We start from the raw sequence: 16,714 nt of genomic DNA, 5'->3' as shown, positions 1-16,714 counted from the left end.
AATTTCTTTTGGTAAAAACATTGCAGCAGTAATAGTCCCATTTACCACCATCTTTGTGCTATTGTTATCATATATATATATATATATATATATTTATATATATATATATATATGTTATAAACCCACCAATATAGTATTATATTCTTTATTTTAAAAGTCATGTCTTTTAAAGAAATTTTAACAAGAAATAGATAAACAAGAAAGATAAGAGCTATTTTTGGGTGCTCTTTATTCCTTCCTGTATATCTGAGTTACTATTCAGTGCCATTTCCTTTGGCCTGAAAGACTTCTTGCAGCATTTCTTGTAATGTATATCTGCAAGCAAAGAATTCTCTCAATTTTTGTCCACCTGAAAATTTATTTTGCTGTTGTTTTTGAACAGATGTAAGGGCAATCTTCAGGAGCTCAGACTTTTTTTTCTTTCAACATTTGGAATATGTCATTCCAATATCTTCTAGTGTCAAATATTTTTTATAAGAAGAAAGCTGTTAATCATATCATTTTTTCCTCTTTTTTTTTCTTTCTGCATTTATATTTTTATCTTTGGCTTTCAGACCTTTGAGTATGATGTGTGCTAGTTGTGGTTTTCTTTGGGCTTATACTACTTGTGTTTTATTGAACTTCTAGAATCTGTAAATTAAAGGTTTTCAACAAATTTGAATATTTTTCAGCTGTTTTGTCTTCAAATAATGTTTCCATCCCCTATCTCTCTTCTCTCCCTCTGGGACTCAATTATTTATATCTCAGGATGCTTCTTAGTATAATATGCTTAATATTGTTCCACAATCTTGGGGCTTTGTTCATTTTTCTTCAGTCTTTTCTTCCCATTATACTTCAAGTTGGATAATTTCCATTGATCCATCTTCAACTTTACTGATACTTTCTTCTGTCATCTTAAATTTACTATTGAACACATCTGGTGAATTTTTCATTTCAGTAATTTAGTTTTCAGGTCTAGAATTTTCATTTTGTTCTTTGTTTAGTTTCCATTACCCTATTCAGATTCCCTTTCCAGTAACTCTTAATACCATATTTTCCTTTTTTGAACCAGTCAACATCTTTGCTAAATCCAACATGTAGGCCCACTTGGAGAGAGGTTCTTGTGACTTTTTTCTAAGTGTGGGTCATATTTTCCTGTTTCTTTACATGTTTAGTAATTTTTGGTTTTGAGAGCTGGATATTTAAGATAGTGTGTTGTAGTGACTCTGGGCTTTGTTTTTCTGAGGATTATTCATGGTTTTTATAATAGGCAGTTACCTTGCTTTATACCAACATCAAAATATCATCTTCCTTGCAATGTGCAGCAGGCAATGTCTTTGCTCAGTGATACTTCCAACTGCTCCTTTTTCAGTCTAGCTCCCTAGAAGTTGGCTTTGCATCTCTACAGTTTAGCAGTCATCCAAGGATTTTGGCAGAGTATATACAGATTTTAGAGCTAACCCTTTTGGTAATTTCCTTGCTTCCCAGATTGCCCTGAAAATTTCCAGTTGCTCTTCCAGCTCTGAGTTTTGCCTTCTAATAGCTCAAACATTCTGAGCTATAGATGAACTCATCAAAGTTGCAACATGCTGACATTTCTCACCATGCACAATTCTGCCTTACAATGGTAAATTCCACTCCTTTGTTTTTACCCTGGGATTCCTGGCATCTTCCACACTCATGCACAGTTAGTGGTAAGCCAGGGTACTAGACAGAGTTTACATTGACATATTGGATCTCTGCTCTTCTATAGCTCTCTTGCTTCCAAAATTCCCCTCTTAAATTTCCAGCTGTTCTGCTACATTGAACTCTGACATCTGCCTTCCTAAACCAGTATGGGCACAGTTTCCCAGAGCTGGGAGGCACTTATATATTAATAATTATTATACATTGCAGAACTGGGCGTGAGGTGTGGGGAGTACACTGAAGCAGAGGAGCCACATACCATTGCATACAAATATAGTAGCAGTGTTCGTTTCTCTCTACCTTTGATCATTTTCTAGTGTCTCTATAGTTGTTTTTAATAATTTATACAGTTTTTATCATTTTTACCTAAGGGGGGAAAATCACCTGTTTTCTTTTTGCTGTCATTATTGTCATTATTGGAATGCTCAACCCTGGTCTGAGCATTTTTATTGCCTGTTAATACATATACCCAAATACTTTAAATATTACCAAAAGGCATCACAAGAGCTCCCTTTAAAATCCTTAACCTCCAGGTTAAGGTATCACTCCTTTGACATATTCTAGTACCCACGCATATTTTCCTGAGAGGCCACGTATCATTTTCTGGTCTGTCTATACCATTAACCTGTAACCATCTAAACAACTGGTGCCATATCCTATTCATATCTATGTCCCCAGGGCCACTACAGAGCCATTCGCATTATAGTTACTGAATAAATATTGTGGAAGGAGGGAGGGAGGTGGGAAGGAAGGAAGGAAAAAGAAAAAATGGAGGAAAAGGGGGGAATCTGGTGGGACTTGCAGGAGAGAAGAAGGTAGAAATGAAATGGGTGGTGGAGGTGAGCCCGCCGACGTGATCACAGCCTCTCTCAGAGCCTCATTGTTTTCTACTCCTACTGCCCTCCCTGTTTTCACCCTTGATTTGAAACAGATGCCCAAGACGTTCAGGAGTTGTTAGCAAGGCAGTTCAGATATAACTCTCTAAGTCCGGGGTTCCCAAGCAGGGGTCTGTGGGGCTCCAGGGGGCCCATGGAAAGATTTCAGGGGGTCTGTGAGCTTGAATTGAAAAAAATCCATTTATTATCTTTATTTCCTCTGATGTCTAATGGAAATCTAGCATTTCCTTCACTTAATTAATAAATGACAGTAGTAGTCATCTCACCTGACTGGCAAAGGGGTCTGTGAAATAAAAACGGTTAGGACCCCTGCTCTAAATGCAGTGGAGGAGTATACCTTGAAGTCAGTCCTTTGTGGCCTCCTTAATTATAAACGACATTTGGAAAGGACCTGGTGAGTTTTATGGGAATTTGGCAATTAGAACTTTTAAATAAGTAACTATAAATTTGTGCTCCATTTTTTGGTGACAAGGGGAAAAAATCTAGTATTTGTTTTGTCTCTACTAAACAATTGGGGACTGGGATCAAACATAATGTATCTGACTGTAAATAATCTTTTTCCCCCCCAGAAAATGCTTGGTTTGCATTTAAGTTAAATGGTTAAAACTAAAAGAGCCCTGAACTCAGAGGGCTTCCTTGTATGCTAAGTGATGGGCGTGTGGAGCTCTTGCGTGGGAACCAAGGCTGGAACCCATTCAAGGTGCTTGTAATTGAAGATCTCAATAATGATTATCCCCATGAGGCTGAGGTTTCAAGCTTAATTAGGAGCGTAACTCTCTGGAATGCACTTGTGTTTAAGCAAGCACGTATGAGTCCTGTATTCCCTGGGTTCAGGTATTCCATCATTGCCCACACATGTATACACAGAGCCCTCCAAGTTGAATGTTCCTCAGAATTTCCTTGGGAGTTTCTAAAAGTACAGATTCCAAGAGCCATCCCAAGCAAGACTTATTCAGCTCACCTGGGCTGGGGCATTTGTAACAAGCCCCCAGGCCCATCCTTGAATCTCTGGGAGCCCCTGTGGTCTCAGCCTGCAAAGGCCTTTCCTCTTTCATATATTTGAAAGTAGGTGCACAGGAAGATAAAAGCATACATTCAAAGCCCCAAGAAAATTTAGTCATCTCCCACATAGTCCAGACTGTTGTGACCATGGTAGGTTATATCACTGCCCAGTGAATTTGTGTATATTATAAACATTATTAGTGAACTTTAATTAGGTCTATTAATTTAGTGTTACCTGTTTCATCTTAGATACCTTGATGAAATATATACAAACAACCCACAAGTTAATGCACACCAAATGTTAAGGCCTTTAAAAAGCAGAGTTGAGGGGGAGCAGATGTGGCTCGAGCAGTTGAGTCCCCACCTCCCACATGGGTGGTCCCAGGTTCAGTTCCCAGTGCCTCCTAAAGAAAACCAGTAGACAAGAAGCAAAACAATGAGCAAACAGACAAGGGAGCCAACACGGTTGAGTGCCAGCTTCCCACATACAAGGACCAGGTTCAATCCCCAGTACCTCAAAATAAATAAATAAATAAAAGGTAGAGCCAAGGGAGGAAAAGAAATAAAAATAGAACAAAGGCGCTTATTCCAAAGGGCTCTAGGTAAATTCTATGGCACCTCATTTCTGTAGCGTGTGTAACTTTCTTTTTTTCTTTATCTCCGCCTTGGCACCATCCCAGGTCTCTGATGCCTTCTCTCAGGCCGTATTTGTCTCATCATCTTTCCCCGCCTAGCTCAGGAAGCTTCCTCCCTTCTCCCGCCTTATTTTCCATACTTTTCTTGATTAACCGGTCACAGGTGATTTCCCCCAGCTCCATCCTGTCTAACCACACAACTCCCCATGACTCACTCTCTCCTTAATTGCTTCCAATCTGTTTATTCCACCAGGTGTGCTGAGTAAGGGGTACTGCCTTTTGCGTGACTGCAGATCTGTTCCTATCTCAGCTGTGAGGCATGCGGTGTAGAGGAAAATGTACATGTTGGGAGTCAGTCTTAGCTTTGATTCCTGATGGTGCTATTTATTAGTTCTTTTTGCAAAGACTGAATGATGGCATCCATCCTTCCACCTCAAGGTGTCTAAATCAAAGTATGCAGGTTGTCCGCTATTTCTCCCCTTAGATTCAATAGTTGCTTGTTGAGTACCTACTTTGTATCAAACCCTTTTCTTTTTTTTTTTTTTGTTTAAAGATGTATTTATCCCCACCCCCACTCCCCACCCCAGTTGTCTGCTCTCTCTGTCCACTCGCTGTGTGTTCTTCTGTGTCTGTTGTATTCTCATTGGGCAGCTCCGGGAACCCATCCTGGAACCTTCTGGAGTGGGAGAGAGGTGCTTATCTCTTGCTCCACCTCTGCTCCTTGGTCTACTGTGTCTCTTATTATCTCTCCTCTGTGTCTTTCTGTTGCATCATTTTGCTACACCAGCTCTCCACTCAGGCCAGCTTGCTTTCAACAGGAGGCCCCAGGTATCAAACCCTGGACCTTCTATATGGTCCAATGGGAGCCCAATCATTTGAGGCACATCCACTCCCCTCAAACTCTTTTCTTGGTCCTGGAGAAACCTCAGTGAACAAGAGAGAAAAAGTCCCTGCCCTCGTGAGGCTTATGTGCTGTGGGGTAGATGAAAAGAGAAAAAGTAACGAAGTAAATATTATCTAAATTAAATAAGATAATTTATTAACAAAGAAAAGCAAACGTCATGGCTTTTAAGAGATGTATTCATTGCTTCAGGTGGATCCCTGCATGGGATTCAGATAACTCAGGAAGGGTTTGATGTGCTTAAATATAGAAGCGGCATGAATCTTCTGCTGATTACTTTCCTACTGCAGGATTAGGCCAAAGTGTGCTCAATCAATACTAACTTGATTGAAGAAAAATCCCTGGAATGAGAAGTCGGGATTGACTGATACCAGTTAGGATCTCGGCAGGAAGGGAAATGAATAAATGCCATTCTGGAAGGTGGAAAGGCCAAGTCCAACTTGCAGTAGGCAGAACCAGGGGCTGTGGGATTTCGTGTCCTGGGGTAACAGGAGGTCCACAGGCTTGCTTTTCTTGGGGCGAGGAAGCAGAAGCTTTTCCCTCTGCAAATAGCAGCCTTCGAGCAGTGGGTCTCGTGGAGATGCAGAGGGGCCACGGAGGGTGGCCTGGGCTTGTCCCTTTTGAAAAAGCTCCCAAGGGCATTTCGATGCAGCTCTCGGTGGAGGACCATTGCACAGCACCTGCCTTATGGTAGATGTGTAATAGGCATTTGTCGACTGGCTTAGAGAACACAGCCCAGTGCCGGCCGGGGTTTTCCACACGTCTGAGCAGTGAGGCTTTCCCTTCTGATCAGTGGGAAGAAGTGGAGCAGAAAGAAAGATAGTATGGTACGAATATATTATTATTATTATTTTTTTATTAAAAAAAAGAAAAAGAAAAGAGGTCCCCAAGTATCACATCTGAGTTAAAATCAAATGGCAGCAGGACATTTCAAAGCAAAACATATTGTCTACTTGGATTGCTGTTTTCCTATCAGTTAGCTATTGCTGTGCAAAAAACAGCCCCCAAAACTTTGTGGCTTAAAATAATATGTGATTACATTGCTTTTGAATCCACAGGTGTCAGGTAAGTGGTTCTTTCTAGAAGAGATGGTCTCGGCTGGGCTCCCCCATGCCCCTGTGCTTGCCCCCAGGCGGCTCTGCTATGTTGGGGGAACTGTCTCGTGTTTGGGGGTTGGCCAGCTCTAGGTTCTCTGCAGCTGAGAGGATGGGGCCCTGCCCCCTGTGGCCCCTCATCCTAAAGACCAGGCTGCGCTGCACTTGTGTAGACAGCAGTGACGGGGTTACAAGAGAGTGAGCAGAGCGTGCAGGGCCTGGAGTCCTAGATTCAAGACGGGCACGCTGTGGTCGCTGAAGCAAGTGAGAAACCCAGCTCAGGTTTAAGGGGCTCTTGGGGGGAGCCTGCAGAGTCACATTGCAAAGAATATGGATAGGGACAAGGATGAAGAAATGCACCCCACCTACTTTTACTGTCACCATCGTGCCGCTGATCCTGAATCGTGTTGTGTACATTTGTGGTCGACACTGATGCCACACTTCCAAAAAGGAGTGTGTTTGGTCTCCATCCTCCCGGCTTTGGAGCAGCTAAGGCATGCAACGTGCAAATGGGTACATTATAAATGTACACGATAGGATAAGGGCAAACTTCTGTGGGTTTCATAAGCAATGATCTAAATGGCATCCGAGCATCGTGGTCACTGTATGTTTTGTGATAAAAGTGGTTTCTTTTAAGTCTTGAAATATGACTTATTTATTAAATAAATAAATATTAATAAGTAAACAGTGATTTATTTATTAATATTCAGAATTTCTCAAATTCAGCCAGATGCTTTCTGTGAGACATTAATGGCAGGCTGGCTTTCATAAAACACTGGGGTGTTTCATTTTCTCCTGAACTAAACTAGTTTGCCTTCCAAAGCTGGTGAGGACAGATGAGAACAAGAACATAACTGTATATAGTCAAAAACTCTCTCTCTTAAAATGCATTGTTGCTGGGACTTTGTCCTTTCTTTAGACCCTTTCCTTGTTATCACAAACTCTATACTTATAGAACCAGCCTCCTTGATTATAGTTTTTGCAATCCAATCCATCTTCTTTATTCCAGAACCCTGGGTGGCCTACATTTTTCCATCTTCCAGGCTTCTTTTTGCTCATGAATGAAGAATTACTCCTAATACAATAGTGTTATTCTTTCTCTTACGCATGTCAAAGAGTGCCTGCCTCTGGTGTCCATGGCGGTTGCTACAGTAAGAAGCAAAACTAGTAGCATATGCCAGAAAGGCAGGTTTCCACCCCAGGAGGATTTTCTACCAGAGCTTCCTTACAGCTGCCAAGTAAGGTTGTACAGTTTGAGCATAACTAAGGGCACCAGCCCAAGAGCTGAATGAATGGTCATTGAAATCCATGTCTTCTGCTTGCCAAGTTGTGCCCCCTGTATCCAGGCTGTGTCTGCCCAGGGGGTTACCCATTACTTTTTCTTTTTTTTTTTAAAGATTTATTTATTTAATCCCCCCCCCCCCCCCCCCCCGGTTGTCTGTTCTCGGTGTCTATTTGCTGCGTCTTGTTTCTTTGTCCGCTTCTGTTGTCGTCAGCGGCACGGGAAGTGTGGGCGGCGCCATCCTGGGCAGGCTGCACTCTCTTTCGCCCTGGGCGGCTCTCCTCACGGGCGCACTCCTTGCGCGTGGGGCTCCCGCACGCGGGGGACACACCCGGGTGGCACGGCACTCCTTGCGCGCATCAGCGCTGCGCATGGGCCAGCTCCACACGGGTCGAGGAGGCCCGGGGTTTGAACCACGGACCTCCCATGTGGTAGACGGACGCCCTAACCACTGGGCCAAGTCCGCTGCCCCATTACTTTTTCATTCAAGGGTGCCATCCGCTCACCAAGCTTTGCACCTGCCAGAGTGTACAACTTTTTCTGGTTCACACAAACCTCTGTGGAGGCTTACAGCAGCCTTGCGGAGACTCATTAAGAGTTAGCTGGGCACTGCTCTCAGCATGTAAATTTCCTAATCAGAAATTAGGAATACCTTAGTGCCATGTTATCAGAGGAATCAGGAAATAAGGACCATGAAGGTAAGTAAGACCATGCAAAGTAAGAATTGGCAAATCAGTTAGCAGCAGGGCAGGGCACAAAATTTCAGCTTTCTGACTCCCAATCCGTGCTCTGCGGTTTTACCTTTAGCTTCCAGGTGACCCCTCCCCACCTAGACAGGTCTAGAGTAGAGTGCAATAGCATGCCTGTCGAGTGAATGACTGACTATCCAACTGTATTTTCTAATGTCTCCCTGGTGCCACCTCCCCCCACTTTGTCCTCTTGGGCATGGGAATCTCTGCTGTACACCTTCGTTCACGTTATTTTTCCCATCTGTAAAGCTCACTCCTCTCTCCCTGGTCATGTCTTGCACAAGTTGGGAAGGCTCCGTTCCAGGTCCACTTCTTCCGGGAAGGGACAGCCACGAAGCCTGAGCCTGCAGGTTCGCCCTCCGTGGGAGGAACACTGGGCTAGAACTGAGGACCTGCATTCTAGCCTAGATCCGCCAGGAGCTGGCTGTGTGATCTTGGCTAGATCCTGTCACCTCTCTGAGCCTCTTTTTCCTCTTCCCAATAATGACAGCATTGGCTATATCGGTGTTGCTTAATGCGGGGCATGCATAACACTGGTGACGTGGTTTTAGATGGGACATGGACAAATATTTCAGCACTTTAGTAGAAATGCATTTGTTTTAATGCATATTTTTAAAACCAAACACATTAAACCCATCATTTTCTGGACATTATTGTATATGACAAGGCTAAGTATTTTACTTTCAAAAAGGGAGTCAATTAAAATATATACATTAAGTAAACAGTAGTACAGAGAGTACTTGTACTCGGCTGTAGCAAAAAGGGCAAATGGTGAAAGTCTGGGAAGCACCAGAGGAGCTAACTCTCTCACTGGACCCTCTTCTGAAATTCTTCCCTACTGCCCATTTGTTCCTCACTGTTAGGTTTTGATGACACTGTTCCCTCTCTTACTGTACAGCGGTGGCTGATATTCCTCTTTCCCCAGCTCACTTAGCGCAGGGTTAATCACAAACTCTACTTTCACTGACTTTCCTGTGTTGCCTCCAACATTTATAAGAAGCATCAATGCAGAGTGTCAAGGTTCTAGTGTAAAAGCCACGTCCACTTTTATTATGTAGATGTCTTTCCATTTATAAAAATCATGTGGCATTGTTATAAAATTGGGAAAATGCAATAGAAAGAAGATATCCATACTGTTACTAGCTAATACTGAACCCTGCTAATATACCACCCTAATTAAAAGTTCTGGGGAAGGAGACTTGGCCCAGTGGTTAGGGCATCTGTCTACCACATGGGAGGTCTGCGGTTCAAACCCCGGGCCTCCTTGACCCGTGTGGAGCTGGCCCATGCGCAGTGCTGATGCGCGCAAGGAGTGCCCTGCCACGCAGGGTGTCCCTGCGTAGGGGAGCCCCACGCGCAAGGAGTACGCCCCGTAAGGAGAGCTGCCCAGCGCGAAAGAATGCGCCCCGTAAGGAGAGCTGCCCAGCGCGAAAGGAAGTTCAGCGTGCCCAGGAATGGTGCCGCACACACGGAGAACTGACACAGCAAGATGACACAACAAAAAGAAACACAGATTCCCGTGCCGCTGACAACAGCAGAAGTGGACAAAAGAACACAGAGCAAATGAACACAGAGAACAGACAACTGGGGTGGGGGGCGAGGGGGGAGAAGTGGAGAGAAATAAATAAAAATAAATCTTAAAAATAAAAAAAGTTCTGCAAAATCCTAGCAAGTGGGGATGTACTCCCACTGATCATTTTGCAAACTTGGAAAACTCCTGGTTTAATAAATTTGTTGTCATCCCAAATCATAAAATAAATTTTCAATGGCAAATCCAGTGGTGGAGCTCTGCTGGCTCCTCTATGAGCAATGGTTGAGTAACTGCCACAGAGACGAGTCAAAGCTGGGAGAAGCTATTGCAGAGTAAGAATATAAAACTGCTACGTATTTGCTAACTGTGTTGGGTATGTAAAGCTCTGTACTAATAACGATAGTTCAATATTCCACATACACATTTGCTTATCTGTATGTTTCTTTCCTGTAGGGTTTTTGGAGTCTCTGGATGACTTTTATATTCTTAGCAGTGGTTTGGTATTGCTGCAGACCACAAACAGCGTGTTTAATAAAACTCTCCTAAAGCTGGTGACACCCCAGGCTCTCCTGGCCTGGCAAAGAGTCCGGGTGGCTAATATGATGGCAAATAGTGGCAAAACGTGGGCCAAAATCTTCTCAAAATACAACTCTGGTAAGTGGCCTTGCAGCTAACTTTTAGGCATATGCCAAAGTTTAGATCTGGAGTTGATCAGTAAAGCCATAACCATGCTCTAACTTCACATCTCCCAATATTTCAGGCACTTATAACAATCAATACATGGTCCTGGACCTGAAGAAGGTAAAGCTGAACAACAGCCTGGGCAACGGCACTCTGTACATTGTGGAGCAAATCCCTACATACGTAGAATATTCTGAACAAACTGATATTCTACGGAGAGGTATTTTCTTCATAGTAGAAGTCTGGAGGTCTGACCTGATGAGTGTATGGATGTTTGTATGTATATGATGGGAGAGTGTATGGCAGGGAAGAGAGGGTGACAATGCCATTGCCACTTGCACTGGGAAAGCTTACTGGGTTTAGCAACACGTGCAAAATTTCTACCTCAAAATGATATGTGACAATGTGCAGATGGGGACCTGAGTCAGGCATTCATGACCTTATGATATCTCATGACTCTAACTAACTTTACCTCCTCTCTCTGGGTTCCTGGTGTTTTAGTCAGCCACAGGAGTGCTGATGCAAAGTATCAGAACTCTGTTGGCTTTTGTAAAGGATATTTATTTGGGGTAGAAGCTTACAGTTACCAGGCCCTAAAGAGTCCAACTCAGGGTATCATAAGAGGTGCTTTCTCACCCAAAGTCCTTGGCCCATGTTGATGCAAGATGGTGGGTGATATCTGCAAGGGTTCAGCCTTCCTCTTCCCTCTCAAGGCTCCATAGTCCCACCTTCTTCCAATTTTGGCTGTAGGCTGGCACAAGGCTCATTTTCTCCCTGGGGTTCACTTCTTTCCAGGCTCAACTGCTTTGTTATCTTCACAAGGTCAGCTGTAAACTATCACGCTCATCTCTCTTCCCAGGGCTTGTCTATGGAGCACTCTCTCTTCCTGTGTGTCTATTTCTCAGCAGCCTAAGGGGGCTGGGACTCAATGCCAAGTCACACTCTAATGATGTGATTGAATCAAAGCCCTAATCTTAATAGAATTTATTCAGATATCCCAGCTGAATAATACAATCAAAGGGGTATCAGAGGAACAGACCAGTTTACAAACAAATCTTTTTTTTTTTTCTTATTTCTTCCCTCTCCCCTCCATTGTCTGCTCTCTGTGTCCATTCACTGTGTGCTCTTCTGTGTCTGTTGTATTCTCCTTAGGCAGCTCCAGGAACCCATCCTGGGACCTTCCAGAGTGGGAGAGAGGTGATCATTCTCTTGCTCCACCTCAGCTCCTTGGTTCGCTAAGTCTCATATTGTCTCTTCTCTGTGTCTTTTTTGTTGCGTCATTTTGCTGAGTCAGCTCTCTGCGTGAACAGCACCACTCCTGGGTGGGCTGCACTCCTTGCGTGGGGGGCACTCCTTGAATGGAGCAGCACTCCACATGGGCCAGCTTGCCACACAGGCCAGGAGGCCCTGGGTATTGAACCCTGGACCTCCTATATGCTAGGCAGAAGGTCTATTAGTTGATAGAACTCTTCTCATAAATCTCTCTTTTTGGAATTCATAATCTCAAATTGCCACACCTGGGTAAAGCTCTTAAAGTTCCATTCATCAGATACTGAAAAAGCAGGATGTAGTATACAAAATCCTGCCCTCTAAGAATGCTCAGTCTAGTAGGGAAGGGAGGCACTTAAAGCAGCCATCAGAACCCAGACTGCTAAGAACAGCAGTACAGGTATTTGAAGCCCATGTTCTGGGGCCATACTGCCTCAGTTTGAATCTCTGCTCCCCAAAGTCTCAGACAAATTCAGCAACCTCTCCAACCCTTGCTTTCTTCATCTGTAAAGCACTAGAGCAATGGTACAGATCCATAATGACCTATTTGCATTTTTAGAGGTTTTACAAAATCTAACATGAAGAGTTTTTTTTTTCTTTCTTTTCTTTTCTTCCTGGTTTATTTGGTAGCAAAATCTGACCTGATCAGACCTCATTTGACTTGAACTTTTATAGTCTTTATGGCCTCTGAGAGTGACTATTTTATATATTAGGCTACAGAAATATCAATGTCTTTGATTATGAGGTGCTCCCCCTCAGGGAGTGTACTGTGATATATATGTACTGTATTGCTGTTCTAAATATGAAAAAACATGAATTATGAAATATATCTGGCCCCAACAGCTTGTTGATGTGTGAACCTTTACAGTTTCACAGGATTGCCCTGAGAATTAAATGAAATAATTCCTGCAAACTCTTGTACACTATGCAGGCACCTAGCAAGTGCTCTTAACTTGCATGGAGCATAGTGCTTGGCCTGCAAGGCCTCAAAGAACATTTGTTTGAGAAATGAAAGTGAAGATGCTGAGTGGAGGTTTGACTTAAAAAAGAACTCACCAGGACAACCAGCAAGATTGCGGCAGAGTACAGCACTCCTAGAGTCAGCTCCTGTTACAGGGCAGTTAGTAAACACCCAGAGCTATCTAGCACTAACGAAGTACCTGTTTGGGGGCTCCAGGAGGCCAGAAGAGCATCCTGGAAGGAGGAGACTGCCCATTTGCAGAGAAGACTCGTAAGTAGAGTGTTCCACCCCATGGAGGCCAGGGTCCATCCTCCACTGGAGGCACAAGCCACCTTGGGAGCTGTTTCATGGTTGGAATTGAAAGCTACACTTCCCAAAAACAGGGTAAGAAGAGATGGTTGGGCACCAACTTCAGCTACTGAGGAGTAAATACAGTGGGCTAACGTACAGTCCTGAGAACGGCTAAATTTTGAGTCTCTCCAAGTCAGAAAGAGGCTGGTAGCCACCATCTTAACTCCATGCCTGGCACGAGGGGAAGCAGGATGGACTGAAAATCACAGTGCTGGTAGGGACCAGCTTCTTTTCATCTAGATCAGACTGTAGCTCTAGCCTGTGCCCAGGCCACACCTCTGGGAAGGAGGAAGCTGGGGGTACCTGCACCAGCCTTTTTGGGAATATACCGGCCAAGACATGGAGACCAGTGACTATCCTACCCTGGTGGTACAAGCCACCCCAGGAGCTATTCTGTGACTGTTATTGGAAGCTCCATTTCCCAAAAACAGGGGAGGAGGAGACAGTTGGCTGCAGATTTCGGCTGATTAATAGACTTGGCTGGCTAAGAAATAACCCTGGAACAGCTGGGGTGTGAATCTCTCCAAGTCAGAAAGAGGTCACTGGCTGCCATTTTGACTCCACCCCCAGCCTAAGAAGCCCAGCTGACCGAAAGTCATAGTGATCGTAGGAACCAGTTTCTTTCACCCAGGTCAGCCTGCAGCCCTAGCCTAGGCTTCAGCCCCATCTCTGGCAGGGAGGAGGCTTGCGGGCCCTGCACCAGCCTATCCAGGTAACTGCATGTACCTTTGGCTGGCACAGACTGAAAATCAGAATTCTACCAGGGCAACTGCAGTCATCTTGGACCCACACTGCATAGATTGCTGCCCACATCTGAGGCTTGATCCCTGCCCCAGGCAGGGGAGAAAGGGGTGCAAAGCCTCATCGGTCTATCTGGGCAACTACAGTGTAGGCCTGCACGATTTGGGTTATTCCACATATATGTGACTTTGTCCCTACCCCTGGCAAAGGAGAAAGTTGGGAGAAGTTTCATAGGACCCTGGAGCAATGAGGGCAGCTTGAGCCTCCACAGCTTAAAGCACCAACTACATCCTTGGCTCATACTGCACAACCAGCAAGGGAGAAAGGGAAAGAAGCCCGAAACTAAAGAGAAAAAGTGCACCCAGAATTAATATTCTAGTAAGCCAGATGCCAAGACACCAACAAAAAATTACAAATCACACCAAGAAACAAGAAGCTATGGTCTAGTTAAAGGAATAAGATAAACCTCCAGATGACATAAAGGAGTTGAACCAACTAATCATAGGTAGTCAAACAAATCTCCTTAATAAATTCAATGAGATGGATAAAGAGATTAAGGATATTAAGAAGACAGTGGATGAACACAAAGAAGAATTTGAAAGCATACATAGAAAAATAGCAGACCTTCTGGGAATGAAAAGAAATACATTGGAAATATATAATAGCAGATTTGAGAAGGCAGAAGAAAAGATTGGTGAGCTTGAAGAAATGGCCTCTGAAAGTGAACATACAAAAGAACAGATGAAGAATGGAAAAAATTGAACAAGGTCTCAAGGAACTTAAAAACAGCAAAAGATGTGCAAACATATGTGTCATGGGTGTCCCAGAAGGAGAAGGGAAAAGGGGCAGAAGGAATATCTGAAGAAATAATGGTAGAAATTTCCCAACCCTATTGAAGGACATAGATATCCATGTCCAAGAGGCACAATGTACTCCCATCCGAAAAAATCCAAATAGACCAACTCCGAGACACATACTAATCAGAATGTCAAATGCCAAAGACAGAGAGAATTCTGAGAACAGCAAGAGAAAAGCAATGCATAACATATAAAGGACACTCAATAATATTAAGTGCTGATTTCTCACCAGAAACCACAGAGGCAAGAAGACAGTGGTATAATATTAATTTAAGATACTACAAGAGAAAAACTTCCAGCCAAGAATATTATATCCAGCAAGATTGTCTTTAAAAAAATGAAGTCAGATTAAAATATTCACAAATAAATAGAAACAGAGAATTTCTAACCAAGAGACCAGATTTTCAGGAAATACTAAAGGGTGTGCTAGAGCCTGAAAAGAAAAGACAGGAGAGAGAGGCCTAGAAGAGAGTCTAGAAATGAAGATTGTATCAATAAAAGTAACCAAAAGTATCAAAAGAGTGGGGAATTAAAATATGACAGATAAAATTCAAATAGTCAGGAGTAAAACTTAACCAACAATGTTAAGCACTTGTATTTAGAAAACTGCAACTCAATGTTAAAAGAAATCAGAAAAGGCCTAAATAACTGGAAGAACATTCCATGCTCATGAATTGGAAGACTAAATATCATAGTGATGCCAATTCTACTCAAATTGATATACAGATTCAATGCAATCCCCCAAAAAATTCTACCAGCATTCTCTTAAAAATTGAAAACACAATTATCAAATATATTTGAAAGGGTAGGGGGTCCTGAATAGTCAGAAACATCTTAAAAAGGAAAAGCAAACTCTCATCTCCAGAGTTTAAATTATATTACCTCGCCATAGTGGTAAAAACAGCATGGTACTGGCATAAAGGCAGACACATACACCAATGGAACCAAATTGATGGTTCAGAAACAGACCCTCACATGTATGGTCAAGTGATTTTGACTAGCTTGTCAAACCCACACAGCTTGGGCAGAACAGTCCATTTAACAAATGGTGCTAAAAGAACTGGATATCCATAGCCAAAAGAAGGAAAGACAACCCCTATCTCACACATTATCCAAAATTTAACCATCCATTTTAGGATCAAAAGCCTAAAAATAAAAGCAAGAACCATAAAGCTTCTAGAAGAAATTGAAGGAAAATATCTTCAAAACCTGGTGGTAAGTGGTGGATTCTTAAAGGAGATGAGAGGAGGACTGAGATGGACTACTGATGTTTAATGTATGTAGAAGTTTTAATTAGCTTTACTGTAAAAGTGTGGAAACGTATAAAGTGGATGGTAACAAATAGTGAGTAACAGCTAGTTTATAAATGGGGATGCGGCTGAAAATGGTAGTTTAGGTATGTAAATGCCAACTGACAGAATGCTAGAGAATAATCTAGGAATTGAATAGCACAGTAAACAAGAGGTGGATGAGAATTGTGGTTGATGGTACAGATGGAAGAGTGTTCTTTGTGAGCTAGAGCAAATATACATCACTACTGCAGGGTGGTGGGAATGTGGAGAAGCATGGGAAAAATACAACTGGAGTGACCTGTGGACTATAGTTAGCAGTAATAATGTAGTATTCTTGCATCAATGCCAAAGATGTACTATGTTGATAATGGGGCAGTATGGAAAATGTATGCCAAATATACACTATGGACATGGTAACAATCAGATGATATTATTTTATCTGTAGCAAATAGTCCATCACAGTGTTGTGTATTGATAGATGGATGTTGTTTGGGAATTCTGCACATGTGCATGATTGTTTCATAAGTTTACAGCTTCTTTCATAAAAAATATATTTAAGAAATAATAATAGGGTGGGTTGGGGGGAAAATATGCCAAATGCAAGATAAGGACTATAATTAGTAGTAAGATTTTGACAATATTCTTTCACAATCTGTAACAAATGTCTCACGACAATGCAAGGTGTTGGTGGAGGGTTGATGTATGGGACCCCTGTTATGCATATTTGTTTTGGAAGTCCACAACTTTTACTATATACTTCTTGCTTATGTATGTTAATATATAAATGATATAAAGATAATAATATGT

The 16,714-nt window shown here is 42.7% G+C and overlaps 1 protein-coding gene across 1 annotated transcript in view; it reads left to right on the top strand.

Moving 5' to 3' along the window:
- The window catches only part of PLBD1 (phospholipase B domain containing 1), a 67,731-nt gene that overhangs the window by 44,684 nt on the left and 6,333 nt on the right, over window positions 1–16,714 (top strand). Inside the window, exons 7-8 of the mRNA XM_004460323.4 lie at window positions 10,209–10,409; window positions 10,516–10,656. Of these exons, the coding sequence (XP_004460380.2) occupies window positions 10,209–10,409; window positions 10,516–10,656 (342 nt within the window). The remainder of the gene's footprint in view (window positions 1–10,208; window positions 10,410–10,515; window positions 10,657–16,714) is intronic.

This window comes from Dasypus novemcinctus, chromosome 20 (assembly GCF_030445035.2).
Source record: "Dasypus novemcinctus isolate mDasNov1 chromosome 20, mDasNov1.1.hap2, whole genome shotgun sequence".
Lineage (NCBI taxonomy): Eukaryota > Metazoa > Chordata > Mammalia > Cingulata > Dasypodidae > Dasypus > Dasypus novemcinctus.
Note: the sequence above shows the minus strand (reverse complement) of the source record. Positions and strands in the feature narration are given on the sequence as shown.